This window comes from Trachurus japonicus, chromosome 9, assembly GCF_045865225.1.
Source record: "Trachurus japonicus isolate A0001 chromosome 9, Traja_1.0".
Lineage (NCBI taxonomy): Eukaryota > Metazoa > Chordata > Actinopteri > Carangiformes > Carangidae > Trachurus > Trachurus japonicus.
In genome coordinates, this window is record NC_140915.1 from 28,334,687 (window position 1) to 28,352,479 (window position 17,793).

Sequence of the window (17,793 nt, forward strand, 5' to 3'; positions counted from 1 at the left end):
CTGCGTTACCAACCATCCCTCTGCTTCTTCCCTTTTTCATCTATTTTCTGTGCTCAGGCCCAGAGTAAGGGCTGTAAAACACTTATCAGATACTTGAGTTCAGTACCTCACCTTAGAGTTCCACTCAGTCTGTCCGACTCCAAATCTCTCCTGACCTGCCATGGTCATGCAGTGTAATGGCAGGTAGCTGAGCATTCTCAAGCAGCCTCATTACAGAGATTGCCACACATTCCTGACCAGAGCTGTGTGTGTATGCTTCGGCCTGGTAGTCTACACGAGCCCCTGAGTATTGAGTGGGTGTAGTAGTTAAACTTCTGCCTCACACACTAGTTTGCCTATGTGGGAAGTGGAATAGCTCTAAAATTGTAGAGCCAAATGACCGAAGCTGATACTTGTCTCCAAGTGGAACAGTGCCAGCTAACTCTCATGAAGCTATTACCAAGAGACCACCTTTTTACTTTTGGTTCTCTCTTAAATATTTGCTTTTATTTTACACTATCTACCCCCCTTTAACCTCTCTCTTTGTCTCTAACACACGCCACAAAGTGAATCTCAGAGTTTGCATTTGTCTTTGGTATGACAGTTGCTGTAGTAAATAGTGTTCTGTATGTGCATTAACATGACATATTGATAGCATAATAAATGTATTATTCTCTGTGTAGTCTAGACATTGGACCTACAGTTTACTTAAACAAAGCACTCACTGTCATCTGAGCTAAAATTTTAATCCCTGCTTATGTTTGTTAAAAGGAGCCATAGTAAATTAATTAGGACAGTTAGATGTAATCTAATTGCCTGAACCCATTTCAAGTGATTTTTCTCATCAAAAATAAATGAATATACTGTATGATCAGTGGTGAGATGGTTATTCCTGAATAGCTACTTCAAAGTGTCTTAGTGGAGTTGTATTTACTGATCATTCAAATCTCCTCATTAGTAGAGGTATTTAAAGTCTTACAAGATTTAGAGAACAACAAAAAAAAACATGCAGATCTAATAAAAATATATATATTAATTGCACTCTTATCTGTTTACTGGTGAAAATATATGACAGCTGAAAGTGATTTTAACATGTATTTGTGTTGGAAATGGTTTACAACTGTTTTTTTGGAGAATACAGTAACATAGAAACACAAGGCCAAGTAAATGAAGCTTCAGGAACCCAGACACAATAGATGATAAATCACTGTCCTTTTCTGGAGGGACAGATGTTCAACCACACTCGTGCTTATTGTGTGTCATCGTCAGACATTAATCATGAAACAGATGAGTCAGGTATATTGTTTGGCCTGTATCAATTAATAACTGACAAAGTTGTGCATGAGTTGAATGAGTGATCCTTAGATAATGTGGTAAAAAAATAAAACATTCTCATATGAACATTAAATAACTTAGTTTTTTGTTGTTGTTTTTAAACTTTTAAAGAAGTACTAACAGTGTCATCACAAAGAGCTAAGCATACAGTAATCTCACTGTTTTTCACGCTCTCGACTCAAAAACATACTAAATGTATATATTCTATTAAATAGACCTTGAACACTAACAACAGTGAGTGAGCTCCAGTGTTTGCAGTGTTCCATGTGACATTTACATACACAAGTATTTGTGGCACCAAAACAGTTCAGTGTAAGTATCAGTTCTAGCATGTGAGTGAGTGCTCCCATCAAATCTCTGTGGCAATAACATCGTCATATGTTTGTAACCCTGAGCTGTAGGTAAGGTCCATGCCTAGCTCTGTCCGGCTCTCCAGTTCAGAGGTCAGCTCCTTCAAGATCCTCTCCAGGTCCTGGTTCTTCTTGTGCATCTGCAGGTAGTTGATCTGGAGTTGCTTCTGGTACTTGATGACCCTGTCTTTCTCCTTGTTCCACGTCTGCCTCTCCTGCTCAAAGTTGTTGGCCAGCTTCTCCTGAGCGTCCTTCTCCTCCCTGAGCTGCTGCTTCAGTCTCTCAACTTCACTCTGGAGTTGGTCGTTGGAGATGTGTTCCCTGTTCTCCTCGTGGCCCTGAGCAGGGGAGTCTGAGCCTTGGATTAGACTCCCTGAAGCCTGAGTCTGGGCATTTGCCTCAAGTTGCAAACTGTGTTGCTGCCTCTGCTCTTTGGCAGTGGCCAGTTCCTGTTTCATTCCCTGAACGTCTTTCTCTAGATTGCCCACTTTCTCTCTCAGCAAATCAGCCTCATTCTTCTTCCGCTGGAGTTCATTTTGGCAAACCTGAATTAAAAATGGAAAATATTCAGACATAGGCAGCAATTAAGATGATTATCCTGACTGATATAACAGGCCTAATCATGCAAAGTGTCAAATAAACTCTCTAAAAGTAGGACTGTGATTATATATGTCTTCTAAAACAAGGACATTGAAAGGTCTGAAGGTTGCAGTTGAGTGTAGCACATAATAGTAGGTATAATTCCCAACTAAAAGTCCCTTCATCTTAAAAGTACTGTGTGGGCATTTAATTCACAGCACTCTTTACTTGAACTCCATTGTGCAGTGAATTGTCATTAAATCACTGACAGACTAACCTCGACTTCTATAGTGCGGGAGTGGAGTTTGTCTTCATTGTCTTTATTCTGTTTTTGGAGCGTCTCCATCTTGGCTGTGTTCTCCTTCAGTGACACCCTCAGGCTGACTATCTCATTCAGCTTGTGGCTGATGTCCGCCTGGCTGTCTCTCAGCTGCTGCTTCAACAGGGAGATCTCGCCTGTCTTCTGGCACACCTACATTTGGACAAGAGGCAATTTTGAAGGTGAAACAGTTAAATATTTTTGGCAAACAGGGGGTTTTGATTCAGTAAAAGCAAGTCATGTTCATGATGTAACGGGGCAGCATTGTGAACTACTGAGGAAAATGGGAAAGTTGATATCTTCCACTCCTTTATGATGCATTTCAGTTTCTTCTTATAGGCATGATACAACATTTTGGATTTTTCCTCTGGTGATGGAAAAATGCCATGTCTCCACACCCCTGCAGGAGGGGGGTACCAGATTGTGTTGTATGTTGCAAGGTTTCAAATCGAGCTGATCTCACACATGTGACTCATGACTGACCTCCCACTGAGTTTCCTCCAGTGTTGGAGCCAACTGTGTGCTCGCCGTTTCGTAGGTTTTCAGTCTGAGCTGAACAAGATCCTTCTCTTGGGTTAACCTTGAGATGTCTTCCTGAAGCCTCTCCTTCTCTGCCTGTACAAGAGTTCATTATTAATTTCACAAAATTGTGTGCAAGGTGTCACCTGCTTATGGTTAAGCACTGAGCCTTGTGTGATTTATAGATGCATTCACTGAAGTGTTGGCAAGGATTAGGCTCAATGGGATAAAGAACCAGAGAAGTGGAGTTTGGCTGACCTGGAGCTGGATGACCTGCTGCTGAAGTGCTTGATGGGCTTTTGCAGCCATTTGGGACACTTGTCGCAGCTTTGTGGAGCATCGCTGTTTCAGCCCCTCCATTTCCTCAGCACAATACTTTTGTCTGTCCTCAAACAGCTGGCAGGTGTCTGCTTCCTTCTCCTCAAAACTCACCTGTTGGGTGAACAGAAATTAATTTACAAAGTCCCAGACAGTTGTCCGTCCAGCTACAAATGAGTGTTACTGATCTTGATCGAGAACACATGCTTTTTTAATTAAAGCTTGGTACCTGTAGCTCCTGCAGCTCACTCTCTCTTTCCAGCAGCCTTTGTTCCAGACGTTCAATCAGTGACTCATCTGTGGTAATGGGAGAGCGAATCCCACCTGCAGTTTCGGAGAGAGGACTTGGCTCATCTGCAGAAAGTGGGGAGCCAGCCCCATTAGCCTTAGACGCCATCCCACTGCTGTTTAAAACAGCCCTGTAGCTACAGTCAAGGTTAGTGCTATTCCCATTGACCCATGAAGGCAAACTGGGTTGTACTCCCTTGCTGAGGCTGTTTGCTGGAGCTGAGCTGCCGTCACTGTGACTGACAGGGCCTGTGGAAGCACTTAGGCTGCCGCTGGTGCTGTGGGTGGGCAGGCTAGACATGGAGTTACGTCCAGAGTCTGAAAGAGTCCCTGAAAGGGAAAAAAAATGACATTTGACTTTAAATGTAATTTGTCATTCAAGCTGAATGATCTATTTATCACTTTATCGTGTACCGATAGAGAATATAGGCAAAGACCTGAGAAGGCGTCTTGCTTGTGTCTAACGTCAGGACTCTTTGCTTTCTCCAGAGGACAGAGGATGCGGTCCAGACTGCTCCGGCCTGTCTCTGTGGAGGATGTGCTCCTGGGAATCACAGGCTTGAAGGCAGTGGAACGGACCAATGACTTCTCAGCGGAGGTCTGAAAGAGTGAAATGACACACAGTGAGGGGTGCTCTCCCCTATTTTTGTTTTCATATTCAGCAGCTTCTCTTAGCTGACAGCACAGCAAAAAGAAAATCCTTTTGTACTGTGATGGAAAATACAAACAAGCCGAGGATGAGTCACATTCTGAAACTTGAAAATCATAATAAGGGGCTTTCAGAGAGATAAATATTGTCACGTGGTGGAAGTCTGTACAAATGAAAGGGATAGATGTTTTTTCCAATCATGCCTTTTCATATTAGAAATAGAACCAGTGAAGCATGCAGAATTGCTTCACTACAAGCTGACAGTATTAAAAGCCACACAACCGTAGTTGCAAGTAAAATTCACTAGACTGTCATAATGGAGAAAACTCATTTCAAAGATGAACTTATACTCCACATGCCCCATCTGTGCTGTCCAGCAACGTCACAGGCAGTACCATACCTCCCCTCCTTTCTGTCCTCTTTTCCTCCCTTCTACAACCCGCATCTCTCCCCCATGTGCTGTCTGAGGGGAAGATGAATAGCTCCTCTCTGTGATATTAATAATATGAGCTACTGCTGAAGTGGAAGAGGTAAAGCTTGTGAGCTCAGCATTCCTTCTCACTGACTTCATGACTGGGATGCCTTTCGTTGTTTTCTCTCTCCCTCTCTCTCTCTCTCTCTCTCTCTCTCTCTCTCTCTTTCTATCCCTTAAACTCTCGTTGGCCCTCGATCTCTCTCTCTCTCTTTTCTCCTTTATTCTCTGCTCTGTCTCTTTTAAAGCTGCTTCCTATTCCTCTCCATTCCCCCCTTCTTGCCCCAGAGGAATAAAAACCTATTGAAGGAGTCTCCGTTTGCTTTCATATTCCTGGCACAGAAATGACTTCTCTGAGAAGATCAAGGCATTCTTAGGTCATTAATCTGGGAGGGGGTGATTAATAAGATGGGAAGGTTCAGTACAGGTAATATGGAAAGGCTGCTACCTATTAAACCACCTGCCGTGCGTGTTTTATCCTCAGCTCCACTGTGAGGTTTTCAAAGTGTCTTGCAGTTATGCAGTATTTTTTTAATGATTATAACAAAGACCATAGCAATAGTTCCTGTCATATTATACACAGTAAAGGCATATAATCGCAGTTCATATCTATATCTTAAAGGTATGATTAAGGAAAAGCACTTATCCACTTTCTTGCCAAGAGTTGGATTAGAAGGCTGTTGCAATATTGCAGCTTCATGTGAATAATGGACCGGAAACAAGGCTAAAAACCTCGCCTGGCGCTGTAACAAAATTTGCTTCATAGCACATCTAAAGATCACTAATTAACAGTATATCTTGTTTGTTTATCTGTATAAAAAACAAAGTTGTAAATTGTCAATTTGCCATTTTTTCACGAGAGTACTAGGTAGGCCTATGTGCTTTGTTGTGAGCGTTGACATATTGGAGTCTCTGTGTTGCCTGGCAACTGCTATCAGTCAAGAATTAGTAGGCTACTTACAACACAGAGCCCCTGAAACTGAAAAATATTGTTTTACACATACAGTGTAAGTCTAGTCTTTACGCTAAGATGCATATTCACCACATACATGTCAGTTTGCCATTAATCCTGTTGTGAGAGAGCCTAAATGGATATTTCCCCAAAATGTGAACTATAGGCCTACCTTTAAATTCTAATCTTGTGTCTTGGGTAGAGCATGAAAGAGGAAATTGTCATTTCACTCACCCTCTCAGTCATTTTCCCTGACATGAGCAGCAGCTTTGGTTGCAGTCGCCCATCTGATTCCCCGTCTCTGTTCCCTCGGTCCTCCATTGATCCTCCTCTTTGATACACTGACCTCGGTTTATGGCTCACCTTGTGTGAAACACGATAAACATTTGATCTAAGAGCAGTGCAATGTATGTTGTTATCTAAATGTGACACGAGGCATGGATTCTCACCTTGATGTAAAAAAAATCCTCACTTCGTCCTGACCTGGAGTGGGCGAGGCCCTTCGAGGGATAAGCGGTGGATGAGGAGCCCTGAGTGAAGCCGCACTTCAATAACCCGTCAAGGCTGCAACCTCCACTCTTTCTGTGATGGTTTGTTCCCTTTTTTAACCTATGTTCAGACGCCTTGCAGTGCTTGCTGTTTAGGCTGTTGCTGTTGATGAGGCTGCTGACACTACCCATGATCCTGCAGGCATAGATGAGCACGTGGTGGGGCTGAAGTCCAGGTGGTCAAGTCAGACGGAAGAGATGTGAGGACATAAGTCATGACCACAGAGATGTACAGTCAGGGGCTTCATCTGCAGATCAAGAAAGGTATGTCACATAGTTACGTAATACAAAGATAAACACTGATCATGGAACACATCAAATTTTCATTGAAGGCCAAAGTCATATAGTAGTTTCCTCAGATTTTTATCAATTTTCTAGTGTTGTTTAATTTTATTGTTTCTCCCTGAGTCCAGACGTGTTGTACTGAAGCAGGTGTGTTCACATTTGCAAAACAAACAAAGCAAAGAAACGTCCGTCTTGGCATTCTGCCTGGCTTTGTGTGTCTAGATTTATGGCTCAACCGTTGAATTTGACAAATATCCCTTTGGGTGCCCTTCCTCTAAACAAACTGCCAGTTACGCTACTTACTGCCTGCTCAACACTTGGCAAGTGCTACCATCTAACTAACACTGTGTGATTATTTTGTATTTGCTGTTGCACCGTTGAACATTGTATAGACAGACCACACACAGAAATATTCCAATTATAATGATGTGATTAGCTTAAATTGTAAATGAATAAAGACAGGGTGGAGATATGTTAACATTATCCTTTACAATCTGCAAAGATATTAAACAGAGTTACTAGAGATGCTCTCTATCCACTTTCCCCACCTCTGTTTTAAAGGCGACCAGACCTCAGATGTTGCTATAGTCATGATCTCTGAGCCACAGGGGAAAACACAGAGAGGCTCCACAGTGGCTGATCTGGCTTGTGGGCTCCTCTAACCACCTGGTCCTCAGTCTTTAACCATTTTATAATAGCTACAGCAACAAAGCCTGTGACTAATGTGCTGCTGTAATTCACGTTAGTGTACATTGCATTTGGCTTGAGACTAATCCATAATTATTGGTTGCATGATGTTAGAAAGGAGGCAAATAGCTGTCAGTGTCATTTTCTTATGAGGTGTTTGATGAGTGAAGGGGAAAATGCTAAATGAAGGAGCGAGCACTGATCAAGTCTGTCACTTTTCATCACCCAGAAAACAAGGATAAGTTAGATGAGACATGTACAAAATAGATGTTTCATGATGAGGAGAATTATGGCAGCAGAATTTCAGGGGGACACTAAGTGAGACAGAGCAGTATACACAGACACAGAGCGGTGGTTAAGACAGAGGAAGAAGCTGACAGAGTATTTGAGGTGAACAGAGGAAATAAAAGACTGCTGTAAATTGCAAGAAACCTTCCAATCATGAAAAGAAAATCTTCTAGCACAGCAACAGTTTAGATTTTTTTGTTTCCCAGAATGAAATTCAAAGTATATTCTGCAAAATAAACAACTACTGATGTTGAGTAATGGTGTATGATGTTGAATTTGTACCTTCACGAGTACAAAGCAAAGCATTCCCCAGTGGCACTGATGTAAATAGTCTCTGACATGACTGTGACTGCCTCTACTCCACTGTGCTTGGATGTCTGCCACTAAATCCAAACTCCAGTCTTCACTATCACTCTCACATATTAGCGTCCACTACTGACATGGGACCGAAGTAATGAGACAATAGATTTTACTTACTGCCAGGTCAAACCAAGCATCCATCTTTAGCAAGGCCTCTGCAGAGTCATCCAGCCAGTCACGGAGAAACCGAACAGGCGGGCATGTGTGTGTCTGTGTGTGTGCACGGCCTTGAATGAACCAGCAGCAAATGCAGAGCTCACACTATCACCGCGGCCAGGAGGGTCTGCTAACTGTTCTGTGGAGGGGGTGGGTCTTCCTGCTTTTCTAATCGGCCTGTGCCCAGCTTTGCATTGTAACTGACATGTAAATTCAGCTGTGTGTGTGTGTGTGTGTGTGTGTTTTGGGACCTCCCGCTCCCCCCCAGGGGAGTCAGTGTACAACATGTGCTCCCATAGAACTGGCGTGTGCCGCTCAAGTGATTAACTCACGGCCTGCACAAAAGATCTTTCACACCCCCTCGTGCACCCCCTCCTCTCCCCACTATCACCCGCAGACACCCCCCGTTTGTGCATCGACTAACTGTGTAATAACCATTCATCCTTCCCACCCTCCCTTCTTCCATCAGTCCCTCCCTCCATCCATCCGTCCCACTCTGTGCCCTGCACCCACCCTGAACAAACAACACTTCATCTGAAGGAGAAAAAAAAGGCGCTTTCCCTTCTCTTTTCGCTCTTTGTCTGTTGAAGTGTGCCGCTCTTTGTTTGGACTCTTGTGTGCCGGTTGATGTATTCTCCCCAAACAGCCCAGGACCATATTTGAGTGTTAAATAAATGACTAGTCCTCACAATGAGAGGGCTGGAGAGCTTCAGTTTTATAGTGATTTACCACCATCCTTCCTTTATGCTGTTTGTTCAGACGTACACACACTGACTCACTCTCCTACACACACCTTTACACAATCCACACAAATAACCCACACTTTCACAAAGTCTCTCTAAGGCAGTAGAGCAGTCAGCATCCCACAGAGTGACAAAACGCCTAGTGGATGAAATACAATCACACATGACGACAGGAGAATATACAAGGTACTGTGTTCCAAATGAACAAACAACAACAACAACAGGAAAGATATGGCCCTAAAGCTCTGCTGTTGACAAAACAAGTGTAAATCTTGCACTCCATTTTTTGTCACAAGGAAAGGCGTATTTTCCCTTAATGTGAAGAAAAAAGACACCTTTACCGTGTATCTACAGATACGACACAACGGATTCACACATAAGTCAATATCAAGATCAGTTTGTTAAAACCGAACTAAACTAACAAAGCGTGGGAAACAGCATGGCCATTTGCTGTGATCTTTCAACATTTGCAGAGAGAATTGCAGTAAAGGTTACATCCTATTACATCATATTGTCTGAAGCGATTTACCGTAAAATGTTTTCATAACACATTTTTCAAATAATGTACAGTATCTCTGTGGATCTACCATAATCTTTTTAAGCGGCACTGTTCACTCTTCTGCTATTGTTTCTCCATTAGTCCTGTTCAGAGCTCTGAGCTGCTTGTCTGAACAATGACCCTGCAATTTCACTTTTATGCTCCCACTCGTCTGCTGCAACATTCGGCCCATTTCACTTCTATTAGATTCAAATATTAAAGCGATGATAAAACCTTTTTTTCATTATTAGTACTGCTCCATCCATTTTAATAAGAAGTACAAATGGTCTGACCTGATGGCTTTTGAGTGGACAGCATGATTTAAGACCTTTGGTGAGGTGGGATGGGGGTGTATGAGTGTGGGTGGATACATGCATACATTTAATCTTATATCTGATTGGCTGCATGTTTTTCAATGTCTGCACAAAAGAGTGTGTGCACTTGTTTTTTGTGTGTCTATGTGTGTAGGCAGGGGGTGACACGTGTGTGTGGGGCGGGGGTCTGGAGCCCCAGCTGACCTGCATGACACAAAGCCCTGTCCTGCACAAGACCAGCTGACAATACGACCCCCAACCCCCCCCCCCCCCGCACACACACACACACACACACATACACACACATGCAGAGAGAGAGCGAGAGAGCGAGAGAGAGAGAGAGAGAGAGAGAGAGAGAGAGAGAGAGAGAGAGCATAGCTAATCCATTAGCTCAGCCAGTGGAAGGCGACAGTTTGCTATAAAGGTCCAGGATTTATACCTGTCTCACAATGACCATGAAACTCTGCTCTGTTCTCACTGTATCTCTTCACTGCCACGGTGCCAGATGGCATCACTTTAAATCTCACTGTGTATATGGTAATTTCTGACAGATGCATGTGTAATCTATCTGGTTCAGTGTGTCTGTTTTTTTGGGTCAGTCCTGGGCAGCTTACTGTTCTTTGTTCATAAGAGGTGCACAATTGTATACACAGTATCTCCTCACTTGAAGGCCCATTATGTTTAAACACTATCCTTGTTTTTGCTGCCAGTTTTATATTGCAGTTTATCAACCTATATAAACTTTTATTTTAATACAATACAAAAAAGACTTGTGGAATTAAACTTTGAATTACTGTGAGAACTGAGAGTGTGAGATGTCCAAGACTTTCATGTCTTATGGGTCAAGGTCCAACAACACCATAATGAAACTATTTTTTATAAACTCTCTATACTATATTAGTGAATGCCTTTGCCTCCACTATGCAGCTTCCCATTAAAAAATGAAATAAAGCCTCAGAGTGAAGGCTGAAAGACATCACTACAGTTATTTTTCAGACCTTTTATTTGTTTTGTTTTTTTGAAAGAGCCACAAAGTCAAGTTGACTACTGAAGAGTAACCTTGTGTACAAAGCTGGAAATAGTGTAATTAACATCATTCATATCATCATGGGGATGATGTATGCATCAACATGTACTGGGAACCATAAGACTGTACTCTTCATAGGAAACACTTGTTAGTAATTCATTGCTGGTTTTAGTCTTTTGAGGGCAGCATGTGTTATAATAAATTAGCCAAATTACACCAGGAATAAAACCACACCCTTGTAAATCCCTTTGGATAATCTGGCAACTGAATGAATGTGATGTCACGGCACAGTGAAACCTACTGAATTGTCCCTTTAATTCTGTTGGCGGCATCAGTCTAAGTCAATCTTTATGGTACTGTTTGATCCCTTGAATACAAAACATTGAACATACTGCTCCCAGTGTGATGTAATGCGTTAGATAACTAGCATTGATTGGGGATACACACAAAGTAACTGATGTTTCACATGTAATGAAGCAGGCATTCCCTATTATCCGGGGCATGATAAAGTGGAAATTAAACTCACAAATTCACAGAGGTAGAAGAAACAGCCCACATGTGACAGAGGGGAGTGCATTTCCTAAAAATGATGCCCCGTTGAATTATTGAGAAGCTATACCCTGTCTCTTCCTCTGTCATTCTCTAAGGTCTATCAAAATCTCAGTCTCACACACACACGCACACACGCACGCACACACTGACATACACTTCCCAGTCTTGTGTCTTACTCACTGTGGCTGAGTTGCTGGGATGAGTAATGTGGCCTCCAGCAGAACATCAACTGGGAGTGAGGTGTGGGATAGAGACAGCCATCTATCTTTCACTTTCACTGCTAACACATCCATCCGGTGGCCAAGCACGAACTGACACACCCATACACACACACACACACACACACACACACACACACACACGCACACACACAATAGCATCCAATAGCAGCTAATTGGGTAATCCTTTTAGTGCATTGTAAAGGAGATTGAGCATGAATAGGGCTTCAGTGCTGAAGAGCAGAATACCAGACACTCATTACCACCCCAGAGTGAAGAGATGGACTACCAGGCATAGAGAGAGAGAGAGGCACAGAAAGAGAAAGAGACAGACATGGATAGATAGTGTGAAAGAGAGATTTATATTCTGTGGAGATAAACTGCATTATAACTGTTATATTATCCAGAAAACAGCCAACGTCCCCTCTGTTTAAAACTTTATAAATAAGGTTTAAATGCAGAATTTTCTTTAAGAATGGCTCATAAATCTAAATTATATGAGTAAAACATGTATTTCTCATTACAGTAATTCGATATCTGTCTCTTCTATTGGCAGCCGTGTGGCCACATTTTTGACTTAAGGCCAGCTTTTAGTGAGAGGCTCCCTGCTGAAATTAGATTGCACTCAGATGCTATTATATGCATCCAAATGAGACATTAGGTCAACCAAACAATCCACCTCCTTGGATTTTAATAGATAAGGTGGTTGTCTGCACTGCTCACTGGGTTCGTATGGCTGGCCAACTACTGCTCCTGTAGTACAGGCATTTGCATAACCTTGCCAGCTGGAGTATAGAGGAAAATGTATTTTTAATGGAGTCTAAATGGGCGCCCTTAGCGCTACAACAAGGATGGGAATTGATGCTCATGCATTTAAGGAGTCCTAAAATTAAATAACTGAAATTTCCTTTTATATGTCTTTATTGAGCTGCATCCACCCATTCAAGACTGATCATGGCCTTACAATGTGCCCCTGCACTTTTCCGTGATAGCTCAAACTTATGTGATGCCCTGGATTCTGTCCAGCAAAGAGCTGCATGTGTCTATGGTTAGATACAGCAGATCACCGGCCAACTCCTCTGTCATAAAATATTTAATTCAAAGGCTTTTATCCCACTCTAAAAAGAGAAAGTGAAAATGTATTGTAACAAGTGCAAATATTTTTAGACCCTTTTGAATTATGGCCCATCCATTAACCACAAATATTTACCTTTTCCATTACCGAGCACTTGTTTTGAACAGGCCGTGTCATTAATGCATGATATGACAGCGCTATAAATAAGGAATTTATACTTGATGGATTGTCATAAAAGCTTTGTTGTGGTGTCAGATTATTATTTGTACTATTATTGAGCTTTCAGCAAGGAAGGCACACTTGTCAAATTGAAGGAGCCATAACTCTTCTATTTGCCTGTTACTGGTGGCAGATCAGTTTCCAGATTGCAGACATTTTTTTGTCCTGGTCTTGAGGCAGTATTTCATGAAATTATGTTTCAAATACAAGTGACAGCTAAACATTGTTTACTTAGTAATAAAGTAAAGTGAAGTTTTACATAGGGTTGGCATTTTTCGTAGTTTTTTTCATAGTTAGACTCAATATTAAAGTTGAGTGACATGCATAGGTGGAGAAGAAAGAGGTCTTTTCTGGCACTGAGGCCAATTGACCCTGTAAGCTGATGAAAGTGATAAAGTTTGCATAACCATCCTTCCATCCTCTCTCTCTCTCTGTGTGGATGGTGTAATGTGGGAGTAAAATAAGACACAATGAGATCACTTTCAGGGGTCTATATCATCCTGAGCAGCTGAAAGTATGTGCTGCAGGCGATACCTGTGCTCAGCTCTAAAGTAAAAGCCCTCTAACCTCGTAATGCTACATTGTCTGTTAAAAGGAAATTCTACATGGTTCTTTTCAGCTGTTAAAAATGTCATAACTAACACACGTCATGGCTGACATTTACCCGCTGTGCACATTTGTTCTGTTGGTTCTTATAACATTTGAGTGTAACTCTATTTCTGAAAAGCTTTATGGGAATCATTACCGCAAAATTGAAAACTCTGCAACATCACCATGAGTCTGAAACTCTAAAAGGTGGTGAGATGCTGCACTTCTCTGACATACTGTAGAGCCTTCACTCATGGAAAGATGCTGTATTTGGGTATCTGGGACAGTTATTTTTAGGAAGCCACATCTTTAGCAGGTCATGACAGCTCCAGTGGTGTGACACACACCACAGACAAAGAACTAAGCTGTGTTAATTCCCCTAACGAAAATATAAAAGATATAAAATTACATAAAAAGAAAACAAAAGACCATGCTCCATCGTAAGAGCACCATTGTTGCCACTCTCAGCCTCCACACCATCTCCTGATGATTTGTTTTTCTCCAATAAGTTAGACACTAACAATACGTTAGAGGACAGAGGAAAGCTGAACGTGCCTGAACAGGTGCTCATCACTCCACAGTGTCACCAGCACAATGCATAGTAATTCATGATGCCTGCAAGTCTCAGCGCATACATTACAGGTGTGACAGCACTGAAACTGGAAGTACAAAGGGTAAATTATTCACCTCCTTGAGTTACCATTAATTATACAACAAAATCAGGAAAATATTTAAAAGCAGTGCAACCAATTTCTTTAGAAAATCATAGGGTGGGGCCTACTTAGATGGGCACGTTAATTCATGCTAACTATACTAATAACAACTGTCTCTGAGTCCAGTGCTATTTATTTCTCTAAATTGTTGTGTATAGTGTAACATTTAAATAGAGCCCCTCAATGTGCCCTATTATTTCATCAGTTTAAAAACAATAGTTTGTCCTGAATGACTGTGCTGAAATTTAAGTATACGACTGGCAGTTTCCTGCAATGAAAAAAAAAGTTCAAAACAAACATTTCATGCAGAGCTGGCATGTCCTCAAACACAGAGATGCTTTTAATTTGAAATGCAGATTGCATATTAAGAGTAGCAAAAGACTTGGACTGCTTCCACACAGCCAAACTTTGGTTCAGTCAGAATGTTTAACCATGTAAACAACAGACATAATTCAGTGTGGCACTAAAATGAGCCTAATTTACATTTTGTTCCTCACTTAGAACAAACTTAACAAAAATTTAAAAAAAAACTTAACACAAGCCACGTCAGGACAACTCCACTACACAAATCGCACACACTCTGATCTGTGGGATTTGCTGGTGCCACTCAGGTTTACTCCTGTTTGAAGGTGCAAAGGCTGTGAGCCCTGACATTTTTCCCTTGTCACATCCAGTCAAACATCCATAACCTTTCTCCAAGCCCGGCTGGAGGTGACTTACCTCCATTAGAGTCTTCCTGCCCCACAGTCACAGTCACTGCTTCTGCTGCTCTGTCTCCCAGGGCTGTGTGGATCAGTGTAGACAAACCACTTCCAGCAGGATATACTAGCTGGCAGTGCTGTGGTGGAGAGAAAGACTAGTCTGCTGTTGTTGCTGATGTTCTCTGTGAGTCCCCTGCTCACCCCTCTTCAACACCTGGTATGGTGCAATCAGTCCGTCCCATCTCCCATACACTGAACACTGTCACATTCCTCCACAAACATGCTCTTCCTCTCGCTCCCCTCCCTCTCTTTTACAGTGTATCCTTGTTGCCTCCCTTCTGAACTCCCTCGCTCTCTTTCCTTCACTCTGAGCACCCAACACTCCCTCCCTCCCACTGCTGCGTGCCTCTCCCACCTCTTACATGCATTTCTCTTAAGTTGTGTGGATCGTGGTGTGTTTTTTTCCCTTTCATACCCTGTTCTCTTTACCCGTCTCTCCCTCTGTACCTGTCCCTCTCCTTTTCTCTTTTCCTGGCATTTGCCCAGCAGCTCTGCTTTTTATCTTAACTCACTCACTGCCTCTGTATGCCTACATACAGCACATCATCCCTGCCTACACTTCTAATCCACATACAATGTCTCCAAGTGGTCTGTGTATCTGTGTTTGAGTCTTTGCAGCAGTGTAGGAATTTATCCACCTGCAGCCCATCTGCTGTTATCGCATGTCCATTTGTGCAACTCCATTTAGATGAACAAATGTCTATATGTGTGCATATGTGTGTACCTGCAAGTAAGTTATCAAGTGGCTGCTGGGCTCATGACTCACCCATGCTGTTACCCACCATGCACTGCTGCTTCACTGATCTAACTGAATCCATTGGCTCTCACACACACAGGAAGCCAGGGGCAGATATGTTGTGTTTTGGTTTATTTATGTAACAGATGAGTTGAATAAATGGTACCAGTTCAGGTTATAACCCCACAGTGCAATCTTGGCCGAGTACCCATTTGACATGCAAGTACATCCTCCACTCGCTCTGCCTCAGCTCCTGTTTTGTCTCTCTGTGTCCATCACTTTCTTGTGTGCCTGTCAGGGTGCTCGTGTTGTTCCTGTTATCTTCCTCTTTCTTCTTTCTTCCCTCTTTTACAGCTTTCTCTTTCTTAATCTTTTGCCCCCAAACTCTCAGCAACTGCTGCATCACAATTAGAGGGATCAAACCTTCCTGTCTTTCTCACAATTAATACAATACAAAAAGTTTGAAGTTTGCTAGCTGCGAATGAAAAGTGCAGTACCCCACTTTGCTGTCTGGGCATGATTGGTGGAGATATAATGACTGCAGCAGACTTCCTCTGGGGTTCCTGGTGTGCCAATTTGTCTTGAAATGATACCCCCCCCCCCCCTTTAGTCTGCATAATGATATGTAATCAACAGCCAGGAACACAGTGAGGGACATCGCCTTTACACTCAGTGGGTGCCAGAAATGTGTGTGTTTGTGTACTTGATAGAAACCTGTAATCTTAGTTGTGACCAAGGTGTATACGAATGATTTCATTTCAATACACAGCATCATTTCCCCCCTGTTTTTATAGTACTTGGTGGTACAGTTGAACATTTTTCACGCGGGTGTGTCAGTGTGAGGTGTTGTGACAAAGTGACCCCATCAGAGTGCGATTGTCTGCTTTTCTTTGAAGGCTGTAAATCTGACTGGCATCCTGTTTGCCCTCACTTCAGCATCTGCCTGAGTGTGTGTGTGTGTGAAACTGAGAGAGTGAAAAGTAATTTCATGATTATCTAAAAGCGTGTTTTTGGGCAAGTTTGACTAAATATATCAATAATGGACTGCATGGTTGTTAAGAATAGTAATTGATCATTCCAGCACCTTAGCACTCAGTGTGTGAGTGAGTGTGTGCGCATCTTTGTTGTCCGTCTTTGTTTTTGCATTTGCCCTCAATGTCGTATAAATTTTCTTGCAGGTCTCTTAAGATTGTGGGAAAACAATTAAGAGATGTTTGTGTTTTCTGCCAAAATGAATAAGCCAACATGATTACTCCTGTGACGTCTGTGTGTGGTATTTTCTGTAGTTGAAGGAGGCTGTCCGACTGGGAACGGGCTGCAGCAATTGATTGGATTTTATGTCAAATTTACTCTTCCAGAATGTGCCTCCTTTTCTTGGCCTGGCCCCATCTCCCTGCTTATCTTCACTCACCCCCACAGACACACACACAAATAAACGCATGGAGGAGGATCAATACCTCGCTGAATAAAAACACCCAGCATAATGCTGTTGACCCAGCTGGCCCAAGAAACTGACCTCAGTCAATGGTAGGTGGCCCACACACACCCACATGCGTGTTCACTCACCCACACACACAAACACACACACACACACACACACACACACACACACACACACACACACACACACACGTACGTCACACTTGGATGCATAACCATCTCCATATTGTGTCTATGTAACCTTAAATACACATACTCTCTCATATTCACATGCATTTAGACCCCCAGGAGTTTAGCGAACCAAGATACACACACACACACACACACACACAGCCGATATCAAAATCCAATTTCTTATGTAAGCCTGCTCTGTGTTTGCACATATGCCTTTTTTGGAAGCCTGGTGGATGTAGGCAGCTGAACGTGAATCCAATGTGAATCCATATTACACTGGAGATTAAGATTCTGTCAAGTCTCAATATCACACACTGAACAAACGTGAACAGTTGCTGTATGATTTACAAGCGGCATTGTGAGCAACTACAAATACTGAAAAGTTTTCTCCAACATTTCTGACAAAGGCGCTGTTGGACTGAAACACTAGTCTAGAATTAAAGTTGCTGTTTTGCAAGAAGCAGGGTACCATAGTTTTTTTTTTTCATATTAGTTTTTTTTTCATCTCATACCAAATGAGATAAAAAGGAGAATAAAACATGCCCATCTTTCAAATGCTTCCTGGCAGTAGACTCGGGCAGAACACGGTGTTGGCAAAGTGGCCTTACAGA

General features: G+C 42.3%; 1 protein-coding gene across 2 annotated transcripts; it reads right to left on the reverse strand.

Moving 5' to 3' along the window:
* Positions 1 to 891: 891 nt before the first annotated feature.
* On the reverse strand, positions 892 to 14,998 carry lzts1 (leucine zipper, putative tumor suppressor 1). Of its 2 annotated transcripts, none has more exons than XM_085787124.1 (9): positions 8,046 to 8,227; positions 6,210 to 6,556; positions 5,995 to 6,123; positions 4,125 to 4,287; positions 3,629 to 4,017; positions 3,340 to 3,513; positions 3,046 to 3,177; positions 2,521 to 2,715; positions 892 to 2,209 (listed from the first exon to the last, which is right to left on the reverse strand). In XM_085787124.1, the coding sequence occupies exons 2-9, from the start codon at positions 6,438 to 6,440 to the stop codon at positions 1,664 to 1,666; spliced, it is 1,959 nt and encodes a 652-aa protein (XP_085643250.1). In that variant the 5' UTR covers positions 6,441 to 6,556; positions 8,046 to 8,227; the 3' UTR covers positions 892 to 1,663. The 2 variants fall into 2 exon arrangements, with proteins under 2 accessions (XP_085643250.1, XP_085643251.1); XM_085787125.1 differs by lacking the exon at positions 8,046 to 8,227 and adding an exon at positions 14,792 to 14,998 and having other exon boundaries at positions 1,078 to 2,209.
* Positions 14,999 to 17,793: the final 2,795 nt, after the last annotated feature.

Excerpts from the sequence above, each read along its gene's own strand:
- lzts1 (XM_085787124.1), bottom strand. The coding sequence starts at position 6,440 with ATGGGTAGTGTCAGCAGCCTCATCAACAGCAACAGCCTAAACAGCAAG. Across the intron at positions 4,288-5,994 it reads CAGGGAAAATGACTGAGAGG|ACCTCCGCTGAGAAGTCATT; the intron begins GTGAGTGAAATG and ends TCACTCTTTCAG. Across the intron at positions 4,018-4,124 it reads CAAGCAAGACGCCTTCTCAG|GGACTCTTTCAGACTCTGGA; the intron begins GTCTTTGCCTAT and ends TTTCCCTTTCAG.